General features: G+C 37.5%; 1 protein-coding gene across 1 annotated transcript; it reads left to right on the forward strand.

Moving 5' to 3' along the window:
* Positions 1-1,392: 1,392 nt before the first annotated feature.
* LOC145773703 (uncharacterized) lies at positions 1,393-1,701 on the forward strand. Its single transcript, XM_082584838.1, has one exon. It carries the CDS (start codon positions 1,393-1,395, stop codon positions 1,699-1,701), a length of 309 nt encoding a protein of 102 aa, XP_082440964.1.
* Positions 1,702-17,495: the final 15,794 nt, after the last annotated feature.

A 17,495-nucleotide genomic window follows, 5' to 3' on the forward strand; every position in this document is an offset into this window, starting at 1 on the left:
TGCCCTTCAGCAACGCATTTCAAGATTGCTCTCCATTCAGCGGCACCTAGTGAATGGAATAATTCCCCGGCAACAACACTTCAACAATTGGAAAACTTCACTCTGCCAATCTCGGTAACCAGCCCTGCGTCACGACTCTCAAGAGCCTCTACAAGTATGCGAAACTACCAGGAATAACCTATCAAGGCTTTGTCAGTCCGAGGACAAAGATTCAAAACCAACCAACCATAGTCACTGTGCAAATTAAGAATGTGTTTGAAACATAAAATAGTCACTTGAACTTAACATGTTAGATTACGGTGCTTTCGTTTACGCAAGATTTTAGATAAAAGTGCGTGTGAAACTTTAATTGAACACCAAGCTTCTGTGTGCATAAAGATTGAAGACTGCCGTATTCCTGTCAGCTAATCAGTCTTTTCATATTGTAAGAACTTATTGAAACATATTGAAACACTGTTAAGGTTGCTTTGTTGTAGCCTATGTTGAAACGCATGATACAACAGTAACAGAAAATGCTTCACACGTTAAATTTGTAAAGATGGACTGTCTGAAAGAACTATCATGGAACTTAGTTGTCTATTGCACTGTATATTGTATTTCTGTGACACCGTAGTAAGTGTTTGGCAAAATGAACATGTACATGTAATGAACATGAACAAAGAACATGTGAATCTCATAGACCCTGATATGAAGACACTGCTCTGGTTGCAACAATTGGGAGATGTTACCTGAATTGCAGCCTCATAAGCAAGAAGAAGAAGAATGAATACAAAAAGCACAAAAAACATTTACTCCGGGTGTTTGCAATAAATTAGAATTGTAACGAAAAATCACAACGCAACATTCTATGGACTGATTAGTTTGGAATTGCAACACTCCGAAAACATTTACTCAAACAAAATATAAACACAGAAAAGATGCCTTTGATTTCCATCAAGACGTCACAGCAGCAAACAGAAATCCTGAAAAATAAAGATCCAAATCAACTTACAAACTAATTGTTGTTAGTTGGCACATTAACGATGAAATGATGCCTGCATATTAACTGGTATCTATGGCCAATTGATATTCAGCCGGATACAATGTTATCAACGTGATGTGCTTATGAAATCTCATGGTATCAATATGTCAACTAACAACATCGCTGCAAAGAGGAGGCTACCTCCGGATCCGCGTACCTTGACCAGAAAGACACATTAGCAGCCTCGGACTGACGTGACAGTACGACCAGGGGTTTACATTAGCAGCCCCGGTCTGACGTGACAGTACGACCAGGGGTTTACATCAGCAGCCTCGGACTAATGTGAGACAAATGAACAGAGGTAATAAGAAAAATAAACAAATCTTCAACATATGCACATACAATCCAAGGACAATTACTGACTTAAAACAATGATTCATGAATTCGAAAATGTGAATTGGGATGTGGTCGGTCTAGCCGAAATCAAAGTGATGAAAAGCCAAATTACAATTCGTGGCACCTATAATCACAAACTGTACCTATCAAGCAACGAACCCCCTCGATCTAATGGAGTCGGCTTCCTGATACACAAATCCTATGTTCCCTTAGTAAAAGGATACCAACCTATATCTGACAGACTTGCTGTACTACGTCTTCAAGGAAAATACTCAAAACTGGTTCTCATACAGTGCTATTTCCCTGCCTCATCCCACCGCTATGAGGAAGTCCAAGAACTATGACAAAATCCAAGCTATCATTGACAATGGACCAAAAAGAGATCACCTTTTAATGAGACTTCAACTGCAAACTAGGTCAACTACATAACATATTCCCGTCATCAAATGAAATACACTCTAGCAACCAGAAATACCAGAGCCGAATTACCAGACCAGTTCTGCGTAAAAAATAATCTCCAAGTTATCAACACGTGGTTCCAAAAGAAGTATAAAATGCCTTTTACTTGGACTTCTCCTGACGGTAAGACAAAAAACCAGATAGCCTTTGTCTTATCCCGGATCTCGCCCTCCAGAATAAACGCCTTGGACAACTTTAACTTGAACATTCCCGACATATCAGACCACAGAATGATACGTACAAAATTCAGAATAAGCTTCTCATGGCCTCAGAAGCGGAAACCAGTTCCGACACCTCACCTAATCAATGAAAACAAGTCGTTGAACACTTCCAAGCAAATTAAAAAACAAATGTCACTTTACAGAAAATAACAGACCCAGAATCAATACAAGAAGGTATATCCGCAGGATTAGGGGCGGTGTCAGAAGCCGTTTTTCCAAGAACAAAGCAACAAGATCTACCAAACTGGATGTCGCAACAAACTAAACAAGCAATCAAATCTAACCATAAAATTAGAATAGGGATCCTCACCCACTCAATACAAAATTACTAAATCTGAGTCGAAATGCTCAACCTGCTGCAAGCAAAGATGGCGATTGATCATGAGCTTCGTGCTTGCATCATAGAAAAAAATCGTAGGCTACATTGACATATAATGAAATAGATAACGATGCTGAAACTGAATTACCTTATTTCTTAACCACTAAAAATGTTATGCACACATTCATTTCAAATGGCTGCGATAACCGATGATTTGAAATCCACATTGTCAGCCCAAATACTCCTACTCAAACAAGACGCCATGTCGTACTCCATTAGAGTGTAGCACTTTTCATCCCGTTTCCTGCACACAACAAAAGCAAGTAAGCTCAGGTAAATACAGTAAGTGTATTACCTAATATATTATTAGATCAAAAAGTTATGGTGCTTGGCATTTTGTCCCATAAATTCAACTAACACTCCGAAGACTATACGACTCCATAGATCAGGCCGCGTTAACTTTTCACTCCCAACAGACAAGACGCTTTCACTGAACGTCTCTGCCAACAGCAGTTAGGCTACTACTGCAATCCCACAGTGGCCTGGTTTGTTGGGTTATTATGCGAATTAACTGATGAAAGTACGTTAACCCTAAACACTAACTTAGCATTCTGGAAATGTGTATGCTGCCAAAACTCTCGAGTTATGGTTTCATTTAATCGCATGAAGATGATTGCAACTTGTGTAGAACAATTAAATTGGCCAAAATGTTGGTCGATAAAAGTATAGAGAGTTGTCGATTTAATATTCAAATGGAACTGGTGGAGTTGAAAGATAACGAGCAGTTAGTGAAGCGGTTCAAAGACGAAGAAGGTCTGCTTGACACACGGAAACGTGCAATCGAGTATATATCCCATACAAAAAGAACTGGCAAGAAAAACTCTCGTTATTTTTGGAAGCTCTCACGTGTATGAAGCAGCGATTTCAAAAATCAAGTACCGGTAACCTTAACAACCAGTAGTGAACTAGATTGTTAGACGGCAATCTGGAGTCTCAACTAAGACTGATAGTATCTAGCGAGATACCTAAATTTGCAAGTTTATCTGCTAACATGCAAGACTAAGAGAGTCATTAGTTGAATAAATCCTTCTCCTATCTCTCTCTGTAAGTATCATATAGCTGATACAGCCCTCGATGTACAATGATGTTTCAGTTTGACCTCTTATACTGTACTTCAATTTAATTAAATTCAATTTCATTTTTGCTGTTGGCGCCACCATGTACAGAACGGCAAAGTAAACATGCAAATTTGACACCAACAAAACTAAACAAAGTTTACGAACGTAAACTTATAAAAAAAACAAAAAGTCACTGGCGACTTTACTTAAGAAATTAATACATTGGGGCCGACGACATCTAAAAGGTTGTACACCCCTGAACCTAACCAATAATTGTTTAGGGTCTGTATGTAAACAAATGTATTGAATATGAAAACATATGCTGCCGCTTTTTTGTATAGCTTTTGTATTTTTGTTTGAAGCGGTTTATCTGAACGCAAACTTCTAAACTTCTTTGACAGCAGACAACAATATCAAGGTTGCCAGATGGGTAGATGGTGCAATCCACATTGATATGATCCAGTGAAAGCTGAAAATACTCAGTAACACGATTAAAAGTGTTCCATATTGAATCAGACAAAAATTTGGTTAAAAATGATGCAGTTCAAAGGCGTTTTTTTAAAACAAAAAGCATAAAACTAATTGCACATTTTGTTATTATATAACAGTAACCTACTTTAAATATCCTCGGCTTTGGGTGAGACGTTGCGATTCTACGCAAACTACGACAACGATTGATAGGCCTAATAGCAACAGTCACTAACTTATTATTCTTAGGCCAGCGATCGAGTAGTTAGGCTAAAAGCAACAAGCTAATACCAACTACCTTTAACCAGGTTGCTTGTAGTAAAACTTGCTTTTTTGTTGCAACTTCATTGATCAAAAACTTAATTTTTTCAAGTTTAGAAAACGTGGTCTTGAAAGTGATCTTCTTAATATTCAAGATCGACCAAAACTGGTGATCGTGCCTATTTCTGAACATAACTGAGATCTAGAAATAAGTTGCTATTTATATTAAAGATTTTTACTTATACTCATCGATAAATGAAAGATGACTTCTTTGGATAAGTGAACTTTCGGCATCCAGTGCACATTTGAAGTGTCATAGTCATCGAAATTGTCTATAGCCTACATTTAAGAACAAACCTGCCAAAGGTATAAATCGTTCCTCCAAGTGAAATGGCGTCAAAAGAGTTCACGTCGTAGATTGAATCAACCTTCATTGTAGTTCTCACTATCTCTTTTGCACGCCCATTGCAGAAGAGTACATTTTTTCCCCTGTATTCTGTATTTAAAAAGAGAAGCAACGTCAAATCCAGCAAGAAATCCCTAATCATTCTGCAAAGTTACAGTTTTGTTTAAGACTCTAAGGCAGTGATTCTTAACTCCTGGGTTGTGACCCAAACATGGGTCGCGAAGACTTCGATAATGGGTCGCGACTGGGTCCTGGCTATGGCACTGAAAGTGGATATTTCCACATTTTAAATTTGCTAATTTTTTGCCTATTTTGAAATGTTATTTCGTTGAAACTTTGGAGCCCTCCAACATTTGTTTTAGATCCTCTACTTAAGGTCACCACTGCCACAGATAAGATTTTGGGTTGCGGAAAAAAGGTTAAGAACCAATGCTCTAAGGCTTTAGGGTTTTAATACAATTCCTGAAAGAGTTGAAAACTTATATGAAAATACTTTTGTGTTAAAATTGTATCTTTCTGTCAAATTGGCAAAACTGACAAATGCAATCTATAACGCTTTCCATTGGGCTGTTGTTTAACATTGCGTAATGTGAAACCTGTTCGTGCTTCGTTTATTTTTTCGTTATATATTTTGCATTTTTTTTTTGGAGGGGGGTGGGTTTGTGGCCGTGTTAGCTGTACATAGTCAACCTACTAACAAACTACTATTTAGGCATGTTTTAAACGTTTTGCCACCTCTTCCTGTTCATAGATTTTCGTGCTGGTATTTTGACAATTGTAGCTAGTGAATACTGAAAAGTTTGGGTGTTCATCAGGACAATTATCGTTTCTAGCACTAGTTGCTACGTCCATCTGATGAAATTGAAAGTAAAATTAACAAAAAACAAGATGGTTTATTGCTTCACTGACGTTTCGCGCATCATGACAATGACATAACATGACATGACAATGACATAACAATGACATGACATCATGACAATTATATAACCTGGTGAAATTTTATTTTGTATGTTATTCGCTCTGAGGATGCGCATTGTCATGATGCGCGAAACGTCAGTGAAGCAATAAACCATCTTGTTTGTTGTTAATTTTGCTTTCAATTTCATCAGATGAACGCAGGGACGCTGGAACGATTTTTGACTGGGGGGACAAGATTACGAAAAAAGGGCACTTTTGTTTCTAAAAGGCCAATTTTTTTTAAAGTTTTAAGATAAGATATAGCGATAATGCTAATCTATCAGCTCACTATGTATTGAGTAATGATAGCCTACAAATGTCCGGTATACAGGAAGGGCATCATGCTACGTTATAATCATGGTCAGGGCCTCCAAGAGCCCTGCCGGGCCCCGGTGCAGATGTTGCTGCCGGGCCCCCCAGCGCGACATGTCGCGTGATATCTCACAAATCACAAGCAAAATTTGCGGTGCGTGTTAATCCACAAGGCCAATGCATACATGGTGTTCCGCACAGTGTTTTTATTTTAAAACCAGATCTATTTAAATAATAATACAAAGAATACATTAGGTTAAAGTATTAACACTCCACTATTTCACAAAGAATGCAGTATTGTAGTGGTGTTTATGACTTTAAATTCACAGATACACACTAGTTATACACAAAGATAAAAGGCTGTGGCTATAGTTACACTATGTAGTGTAAATATAACCTCAATAGCGTTGCCAGATAAGGAATTCTGCTCTAATTTGAGGAAAAGTTTATAGCTGTTGAAAACAAAAACTTGTATTTTGGAATTTTTTTTTAGTCATTTGCAAAGATCAAAACCCTGACCTTATTCCTAACTCTAACCCTTACCCCTTCCTAACTTTAATCCTAACTCTGGCAACACCTGATTGTAACAATGGCAAAAAGTGGGTAAAAATAGCCACTTTGAAGATAAAAATGGCAACACTATCCGGCATGGCTGACATACATATGTGTGCAACTGTGCATACTGCATACAGCTTTACATTAACATACCCTACAATATCATTTCTGACCTTAAAATCAGCAGAGACTAGGAGACTAAACTTGGATGAATGCATTGCTATTGTTCATGACATTAAGAAAAACCAACTTTATTTCAGGATCAATAGGCAGCTTCTTATTTTTACTCCTTTAGTTTTCTTTGCTTGTTTGAGTGAAACTGCATTCACGCACGATTGAGGGTCACTTTCTCTTCATTTCTACAGCAAGTGGTCAGTAGAAACCAAAGTTGAATGTATTTATATTTTCAAGTCCTATCAATGTAAATGCACCTACCTACATCTATCACTATACTATGTATCGATACCTTTACAAATACCCTGCATAACGACAGAATGGCTGTTTTGAGCCAATATTTACACTGTTCCTGAAATTCAAGAGTAAGATTGGATTGGCCTGGCTGGAGAAGACTGCTAAAAAATAAATAGAGAAAACAAACGAAAACGAAAACTTCAACAAAACAAATATTTGTTTATATACTAAGCATATTTTTGAAAATCAACACCTTTCTGCAGTGCTGAAAAAGGAAGTTGCATTGCAATTAGGACACTTCTGATTCTGTCTGTAGTTGAAAGAAACTGTACTTCAACAGAAGTAAAGATCTATGATTTTTACTCAGAAAATCATACTTTCACTAATCTTTTAACTTTTTTTCGAATTTTGTCAGACTGTTATGACATTTGGCCCTGCTACAAGGACAAAATTATTTTCCAGCACTGCTTCCACGAAACTTGCTTGCATTCCAATACAGCAAAATCATTCAACAAGTCCTAAAAAATCAAAAATACTGTAACTGTCTCAGGCTATATTAGAGAAGTTCCATGATTTCAGTACATGTAATTAGTAATTACTAATTAGTATCATATCCAAAACAAAAAACACTTGAGCATTTTTGTACTGAAAAAGTGACAATAACGACTTCTTGCTAAGCAATTCTAACAATATTTCAATACTTTTTACTATTTTCTGAACTCTTAAAATATCACACTAAACAAGATTATACCTATACAACTAAAATTGTACCAGTTCGACATGATTACACATAACTGTCACTGCTTGCTTGTGTCATAAATTGACAAGATGTCAGAAAAATGCATGAAATACCTTCTGTGTAATGACTGTAACCTAACCTGATCAATCAATTGTTTATTAAAACATACCGTACACACCCAAATATTCACATTAAAACACCCAGACCAACACTGAAATTAAAACATTGAAATAAACTGAAATATTCATTCACACTGCAATATGTGTTTTCTGTAGTTTTTTAAAAAAGAATGCCCATGGTGGGCCCAATTGAAATACGAAACTAACATAAAAAATAATATTTCATGCAAAATCGACCTTAGCACGCAAATTTAAACATTTTGTCAGGCCCCCCTGAAAGTAAAAAATTGAAAATTCTGTAGTCATAAAAAAGAGCATACCCATGAGGGGGATCAATCAAAATACGAAACTAATATAATGTAGGCCTATATACAGTAAAAACAATATATTATCGACCTGAGCACGCAAAATTTAACATTTTGTCGGGCCCCTTGAACTAAAAAAATTGAAAATTCTGTAGTTTTGAAAATGGGCATACCCATGAGGGGGCCCAAAGTCCAATCGAAATATGAAACTACCGGTAATATAAAAAACAAAGATTATGCAAAATCGACCTAAGCATGCAAATTTAAACATTTTGTCGAGCCCTTTAAACTAAAAAAATTGAAAATTTTGTAGATTTGAAAAAGGGCATACCCATGAGGGGCCCAATTGAAATATGAAACTACCGGTAATATAAAAAACAATATTTTATGCAAAATTGACCTGAGCACGCAAATTTAAACATTTTGTTGGGCCCTCTGAACTAAGAAAATTGAAAATTCTGTAGTTTTGAAAATGGGCATACCCATGAGGGGGGGCCCAATTAAAATATGAAACTACAACCGGTAATATAAAAAACAATAATTTATGCAAAATTGACCTGAGCACGCAAATTTAAACATTTTGTCGGGCCCTGTGAACTCAAAAAAATTGAAAATTCTGTAGTTTTGAAAAAGGGCATACCCATGAGGGGCCCAAACGAAACACAAAACTAATATAAAAAAAACATTATTTTATGCAAAATCGACCTGAGCATGCAAATTTAAACATTTTATCGGGCCCCATGAACTCAAAAAATTGAAAATTTTGTAGTTTTGAAAAAGGACATATGCTACCCATGAGGGGGGCCCAATCGAAATACAAAACTAACATAAAAAACAATCTTTTATGCAAAATCAACCTGAGCATGCAAATTTAAACATTTTGTCGGGCCCCATGAACTAAAAAAATTGAAAATTTTGTAGTTTTGAAAAAGGACATATGCTACCCATCAGGGGGGCCCAATCGAAATACGAAACTAACATAAAAAACAATATATTATGCAAAATCAACCTGAGCCTGCAAGTTTTAACATTTTGTCGGGCCCCCTGAACTCAAAACATTAAGAATTCTGTAGTTTTAAAAAAGGGCATACCCATGAGGGGCCCAATCAACATACGGAACTAATATAAAAACAATATTTTATGCAAAATCGTTCAAATCAACTTTAACGCGTGAATTTAGACATTTTGTCGGGCCCCCTTGAACTCACCGGGCCCCGGTGCAATGCACCGGTTGTCCCCCCCTCTTGTGGGCCCTGATCATGGTTATAATGATGTAACCTACTGTCAAGCCTTAAAGCAACCTGCGGCCATGGCCGCTAAGTAGTGCTTGAATGACCGCCGGTGCTACCTCCTCAATCGGCCAAGTTTGGCCGCCGGTCTCTTCTAGCCAATTATTTAATTTCGCAATAGAATGATCGTGGATTAACTGTCGAAAATATGTAGGCTAGTATCAATAAAGAGTGACCCAAAATTAGGTCAGCGCGTCATAATCGCCACTGTTGCATTATGCAGGAATAATTGTTATTGATGGAATATATCCATCTGCGATCACCAGCGCTGTAAGTCTTGTTTGTAATTCCCGACGTTTATTTTAACAGAGTCTTAATCCGAAGTGCTAATTTACATCGGCTGGCAATATTGTCGTTTTTATGTCGATTCGATGTTGTCGGACATTAAATCGTTGTTAAAAAGGAGAACTAGGTTAGTTGACATCCGAGGGGAAAACATTTTTTGATCATATTTTGCAAAAAATCATGCTTCTTTTAGTAATGTTCTTCACATTATTGAAATACTTATTTTATTACCTTGCCGTCATCGTCAACACATGTCGAACGTTGTTTTTCGTTGCTAAAAAGAATTCTAGGGGAGTGGCGAACTTCTTTAAAATCAGCCACATTGGAGATACTCGTGCGAGTGTCGTTAGATGGTCCCGCAGTAGCAACTGGATTACAACCCCGATAAAGCAGTTATTGCGTGGTGCAACGATTCTATCGTAGGACGTCGCCCAGGCCCAGACTTCAACAACGCTAAGTGATCATTTTAGCATTGTTGCGAGTTTAATTCTATTTACTTGTGCTATCGTTATTTTTATTTTGTATTTTGGCCTCCAAGCACGCAGATTTAGCCGCCGAGAAGGAGCTCCCGGTAGGCCACGAGGGCTGCCGAAAAAAAAAGAGTTGTAAGGCCTGTACTGTGTTGCAAAATTTTGTGTCGTAAATATTATTTTGAAGCAAAAATGAAAGATTATAATTAGGCTAAAAGCGAATAGCAGAAATTGTTATATTGTAAAATGTGCAGTAGCTTACATGACTTTAAAAGGGCACCATTGCCCCCCCTGCCCTCCATCTGCAGAAAAATTGAGGGCAGGGGGGCATCCGCCCCCCCTGCCCCCCGCTTCCGGCGCCCCTGGATGAACGTAGCAACTAGTGCCAGAAACGATAATTGTAGCTAGTAGCATCTTTTTTGTTCTTAACGCGTTAATGATGAAAATTAAAATGATTGATTGATTCTGGAGTTCACTTTTTGTGTTTGACTGTTTGTTTGTTTGACTAACGGTTCAACGTGAAACGATTGTGCTCTCCCCAAGTCCCCAATAGCTACTCAGTGAAGGTACTCCTTTGTACCAACTGCATCTGATCTTTATGATCTCTCGTACTGCGATTTTTTGTTGAAGGTTAACTGTTTTACTGCAGCATTACGCAATAGGAACGTTTTATCATTGCACACGATACTGGAGTGTTTTACAAATCCCAGTTTCCAAAACCGCTATCTAAACAATCAAAAATTTGTCTTTAACGCTTTATAGACCTACAGCCTATATCACAAGAAATGGAAATTACGATTACTGATAAATCCTTTCAGAGCTTTACGATTGGTTCGTGCTAAAACTTCAAAAGTACAGTGTGTTGCAACAGTTACAAACAAGTTAATTCAATTTTTTGCAACAATATCCAAGTAGATTTACACTCTAGTCCAGGGATGTCCAACCTGCGGCCCGCACTGCGGCCCAACTAAGATTTTTGTGCGGCCCGCTAGTCATTTTCACTCCAAGTAGTATTTTGAACTTCATGAAGAAAAAGAAAAATTGAAATTTATAGAAAATGAAGAATGGTTGAATGATTTGTCGTTCTTAGTTGACATCATAGAAATGTTAGCTGAGCTCAATTTGCATTTACAAGGGAAAGGTCAGTTGTGAAGTTCAATGTTCGAGCGAATAAGCAGTTTTACCAGGAAATTAAAACTTTTCATAGCACAATTGAAAGCTGGAGAAATTGTATATTTTCGTGGTCTATCTGAAAGAGCTCAAGACAGGTCTGTAAACTATGGAAAGTATGCTAAGTTATGTGAAGATTTGCTTGAAGAATTTACAGTCAGATTTTCTGACTTCAAAAAGATTGAAATTGAATTAAAATTATTCAGTGACCCAATTTCATTTCAGTGTGATAAAGCCCCACCCGAATTCCAACTTGAACTGATTGAACTGTAAAGTCGAGAAAGTTTGAAAACTTTCCACAGAGAACACACTCTTCCTTTACAGTATTTTATAAAGAGTTACATTCATGTAATGAATTTATTAAATTAGTTAATTTGTCCAGAAAATTATTGTTTATGTGGGGCAGCACATATTGTTGCGAGCAGTTACTTTTATCCATGAAAAACATCAAAACTGCAGAAAGAAACAGACTGACCGACAAACACTTAGCAAACATCCTAAGAATCAACACAACGTCCTTTAACGCAAATGTTGATAACCTCTTAGCTGGAAAACAATGTCAAAAATCTCATTGACTTTGTATTGTAGAAAGAAATTTTTGTTTCTTTCTACAGTAGCCTATGTGTGTGTTATTTGTTCCTATTTTCAAAGATGAAATTAATGGTTTTTAATTGTTTCTTTATGTACCTAGTTTTCTTGAAGTTTAATAGGTCCTGCGGCCCATTGATTTATTTCAAGTGACAATGCGGCCCACTATACAGTAATAAAAGGTTGGACATCCCTGCTCTAGTCCATCTTACATTGCTAAGTTAATAAATTACTTTTCTTCTTAATGTGTTACGTACGTAAACTCTTCAAGACAGAGCATGATAGCTCACGTTAAAATCTATTTTAGAGAAATAAAACCTAGCAACCACATGCTATTTACATAAACGATAGTGAAAATAAACTACAAATTATGAACTTTTTCGGCCATGCACCTGTTATCCGTTAAAATGACTAGTATATCAAACTTAGTTATTAATTTAATAAAAACCTTAACAGCCCGTTTCATTTTAATAGGATCATCAGAAGGAGCTTATTCAAATAGAATCCATTTGAATAAGCTCCTTCTGATAATCCTACTAAGGTAAAACAGGCTGGGTTTTTACTGAACCATAACTAATTTTGATGTAAATCGCTCTGCCTGGCTTTTCGCTTGGCATTGAGCACTTTTTGCAGCATTAATAGCATTTATTGTTTAAAAGTATCATATGAATTTAAGTATAAGACAAGACCTTTTGTTACTTGATAAATAGTAACATGTGTATTGTGTATGGTAGAGAGAGAGAAGTTCTTTTATTTGCATCAACAGCACATGTGGAAAAAACAATACAAGATTACAATGTGAACTAGGTTGTTTTAATGTTTGCTGACGATGATGGGAGTGGCTTTGTAATTTAGTTTATTTTCACTTTATTATAGCATATTAAATACCATGTGGTTGTTAGGTCCAAGAAAATCACTTCTTTACTAAAGCTGTAAATCCTTTTTAGCAGACGACAACCTTGACTGACGTTTAGGCTAATGTATTATATAATGCTTGTAGCCTATTAAAATTTTGAAATATGTGCATAACTTACCAAAAATATATATTCCTGCACTGGTTGCAACAGCAGTTGTGAGAAAACATCTCTGATCTTCATTGTCTTCATCAAATGCAACTTTTGATTGGTCGTCCATGTTTAATATCTCCGGCAAGAGAGTCTTCCCGGTTTCCGACATGCCACGAAACAAGTATAGCTCATGATCTAAATTGTTATGTAGTAGCCTACATCAGTCACTTTGCTGCAAGTTTCATGATGAACCGTGAGGTAACTATAAAAAACCATCATCTTCGATGAATCTAGCCAGGAAATGAAAACTCTCTCAGCTTATTTTCATAACTGGCGACTGAAACTTAGTGAAACCAAAACTGTGGCAGCAGCTTTCCACCTCCACAATCGGAAGCTGATCATGAGCTACACGTCCAGAACAACGAAAAATCTCTGTCGTTCTGCCCGAACCAAGGTATCTTAGGGTGACACTGGACAGATCATCACTCACATATAGCCACCATTTGGTGTCACTGCGCAAGAAACTGACATCTATCCCGCGCTGCGCTACTCAAGCGCCTGGCAGGCTCTAGCTGGGGGGTGAGGGCTGATACTTTGCGTATAGCAGCCTTAGCCCTTATCTACTCTTCAGCAGAGTGCTGTAGGCTACACTTGTTTGATGCCGCAGTGCTCATTGTCATAACATTGATATGCTATCAACAGCGCCCTGAGCGCAGTGACCGGATACCTGAGTCCCACACCATTGGACAATATCCCCATTCTCGCTGGCATCCAACACGCTGAGCTTCGTTGCGAAGAAGCCACTCTGTCCCTCGGTCGACGGGCACTGGAGCCTAACCACCTTCTCCACCACAAGATCTCTGCTTTCCCAAACGAGCACCCTCGTCGACTGAAATAAAGACACCTTTTCGTGCCAGCCGCTCAACTTCTGATCAACGAAGCTGATGTACAAAACATCTCTGCGGCTGCTTGGGCGGACCATAAATGGAGTTCTGAATGGAATTCAACCGCCACCAGACTCTATTCGTTCATTCCCGACGCCGACACATGCCCCATTGGCCTGACACTACTAAGACAGGCATAGGTGCGCCTCAACCGTCTCTATACAGAGGTCGGGCTTTTCTGCTCAACCATGCACCAGTGGAGAATGGCCTCTTCCTCCTCCTGTGAATGTGGTGCCGAGGAACAGACCGCAGACCACATCATCAATGACTGTACCATCTTCAAGCCACCTAACGGAGTGAAAGTTCTGCGTGTCATGGATGGATGGATGATGAAACCAAAGACTGACTGCTCTCTAGTAGCCTTCCAGTGTAGTCCGGGAACATCGTGAATCTGGAGTGGTAAAAGGAGAGACCCTCGGCCCCAGAAGCTCACACGACGACGACGAGCTCACAAGTGAAAATCCACTTTTGGGTGTTTGGCATGATTTTGATAAGTGTGGAGGGATTTAGAAGATTAAGCAGCACTTAGCTCCACTAGTGATGAAAATTCATTTTGCTTATTTTAGGCAACCTATACACATGTTTTGAAATTTCTCAATGGGTCTAGTCTGACAGAAAGAGACTTTAGATTTATTTCTGACAATGACGTCAATATGGATGACGTCATCATGATTGTTATGACGTCATATTGACATCATTGTCAGAAATTAATTTGAGGTCTCTTTCTGTCAGGCTAGACCCATTGAGAAATTTCAAAGCATGTGTATAGGTTGCCTGACATAACCAAAACACATTTCCACCACTAGTGACGCTACGTGCTTCTCAATTTTCTAAATCCCTCCACACTTATCAAAATCATGCCAAACATCCAAAAGTTGATTTTCACTGGTGAGTTATCAGTAAGGCATTGAATGAAAGTGTTTTTAGTCAAAACAAAGAGTTCCACTGTCATGATCAATGCTTAACAGGGTAATTTGGGCAAAAATGGGTCTAAAAGGCCGGGCCGGGGTCTAAAATAGCCGGGCCGGGGTCTAAAGTATCCCCCTGGACTCCCTCTCAACGCTACTGCCACTGACAATGTGTTACACAAGCAACTTACCATTAAACAAGACCATTGAATGACGACAACGGGGATGAAGCAATTGAGTAAGATCTCTTTGCTTACAAACTTGAATGTTAAACGTCTCTACCGCTGGAGAAAAAAGCTGTTCCGTTCTCCCACCAGTTATCACAATTTCGTCTGCAACAGAAAGTTTCGAAATGGTTACAAAGTTAATGAAAATAGTTGTAGCTGCAAGACAAAGACGTGACACCATCAATGCCTCGTGAGAGCTTTTGTAGCTGGCATCTAGACATAGCAAAGTTATGAATATTTTTGTTCTTACTAAAACACGTCTTTGCAGGCGAACACACTTTCCAGTGCCTACAAAATTCAATTTCTTGCATTCGCTAAAAATTTTTTTGAAAAACCAGTGATTTATAGCCATTGATGCCATTGATTATAGCCATTGGTTTATAGCCATATAGCCATCACTAACATCCATTTTCGATAACCTTTGGTCAATAATAACCTGATAGTTCGTAAAACTATGGGGAAGAGGGTCAAAGCAGAACAACTTTTCAAAATCTCATATAACTTCGCTATATGAATGATGCAGACATTGTTTAAAGTGGCGTTCGTTACACTCTAAATCTAGTATCTTCACATATTATCTCACATTTCTTGTTTCCATATAATTAATTTTGCAGCACAATTCAAAATCTTTGTTTTACTTTGCCCACAATTTGGGGAAAAGCAGAACGTATGTTTCTGGTACCGGTAAGGGATAAACTTCGGCTGCTGGAAAGAAGTACATGTTATAAGTTTATAGCTTGCATAGCAGCATGCAATTCATTTCCTAACCACTTAACATTTGCATTTTTACGCTGATAACATAAAACTATGTATTTTTCTACAATGTATCATGAAGTATAGCTTATCAGTAACACATACATAAATGAAGTCTAGTCATTTTTATTGAAAATATCACCATAAAATTGCTTAATTGGATTCGATTTTGTGCTACTCCATTAAAGTGGTGTTAATTACAGTGAAACCATCTGCGCGGAATAGCGGAACAGTGTTCCTCTTTACCCTATCAGCAATATTCCGTTTTGCCCTAAAGTGTGATTTTGAAAAAAAGTGAAAACAAATTCTTAAGATACAAAACTTGTTCCAAATCTGCGTTCAGGTGCTCCTTAAAATCACTTCAAATTCAATTCAAGTTTTAATAGCTCAACTACCCGGTTAAAAACACACTGACGCATTTTCGAAGAGATCTCCTTAGAGAGCAGAAGACAAAACTAAAATTTCTACTGAACTCAGCACACCCAACCAGCCGCTTAAGAAATTTTGGTGGCGGAAATGTGTCACATGTAGAGATGTAAAAAAACGTTTTTTTTGTTTTTAAAAAAAACGAGCTCGTTTTTTTTGTTTTTTATCGTTTTTTTTTTGTTTTTTTTTCGTTTTTTTTGTTTTTTTTGTTTTTTTTACCTATTTTTTTATTAAATGTCACAATATGCAGCAATTAGGGTAAACTCATTGCAATAGCGTCTCTTTCAACAACAAAAATAGTCTCATAACTCGTATAACATCTTTCAAATGAGACAATATGTCTCTCAAGTCTCAACACACGAGCCATAAAGGTTTCTCATCGTCTCAAATAGTAGCACAGTGTCCTATGGTTGGCACATCTCCAGTATTGTCTGTAATTTGGTTCAGCCAGTTGTTAAATGCAGTACCACACTCGTGTACAGTTTCGAAGCCACCTGGGATTTTGGTTAATGGGCATGTTACGTTAAGACCAGGTGGTCAGGGTCCTGTTTCTCTACTTCACAAAAGCACTTTTCACCAGCACACCACACCATTACCAGTACAACGTCAAGAGATTGTTCCAGTTGATGTGCATTTGGTGCAAACGTGATGAAAATCACACAAGCGGTTCTCGAGTTATAAGTGAAATAACCTTAGCCACTAAGTGGCTTTATAGATAAGGAGCAATAGAAAAACGGCCATATCTCAAGAACCGCTCAACATATTTACATAAGTTTTAGCTCTACCCCCATGTTTTATGGGGTGGGCTATCTGTTTATGAATATTAAAACAAGTTTTGGCTACTACTTTTTGAGCTAAAAAGAAATTAACCTCTTGTCGTTACGCACCAATAAAACCATGGTGCGTAAATTAAAAAAAAAAATAATTGGGTAGAAGAAAGATTGATGACAAGTTTGGCAAAAACAGTGTAGCGCTAAAGTCCCAACTTTTAGCCCAAATCACATTTAAATGTAGTGAAAGATGGAAACGTTTTGATGTTTTTTTATTTTCCCTGAAGAGATTCAATAATCCTTTGTGACGTCATAGTCATGTTTGTTTTCCCTTAATCACACCATTGTGCTGTCATAGACATGTTTAAAAGAAGTATGGTTATTGGTTGCACTTAATCCATCCAATTTGAACTAGTTTGCAGAACTTTGAGACTTTAGCACTTTTTTTGTTTTTGCCTAACTTTTCGTCAATCTTTCCTCTGCCCAATAAAAAAAATTAAAGTTTGCATCATGGTTTTATTGGTGCGTAACGACAAGAGGTCAATTTCTTTTTATCTCAAAAAACAGTAGGCCTAGTTCTCAAATAAAATAAGTTTTCATCTTTGATGTTTGTTTTGTATCTTTATCCTGCATTGTGGGAATATGGGTAAA

This window comes from Aplidium turbinatum, chromosome 7, assembly GCF_918807975.1.
Source record: "Aplidium turbinatum chromosome 7, kaAplTurb1.1, whole genome shotgun sequence".
Classification (NCBI taxonomy): Eukaryota; Metazoa; Chordata; class Ascidiacea; order Aplousobranchia; family Polyclinidae; genus Aplidium; species Aplidium turbinatum.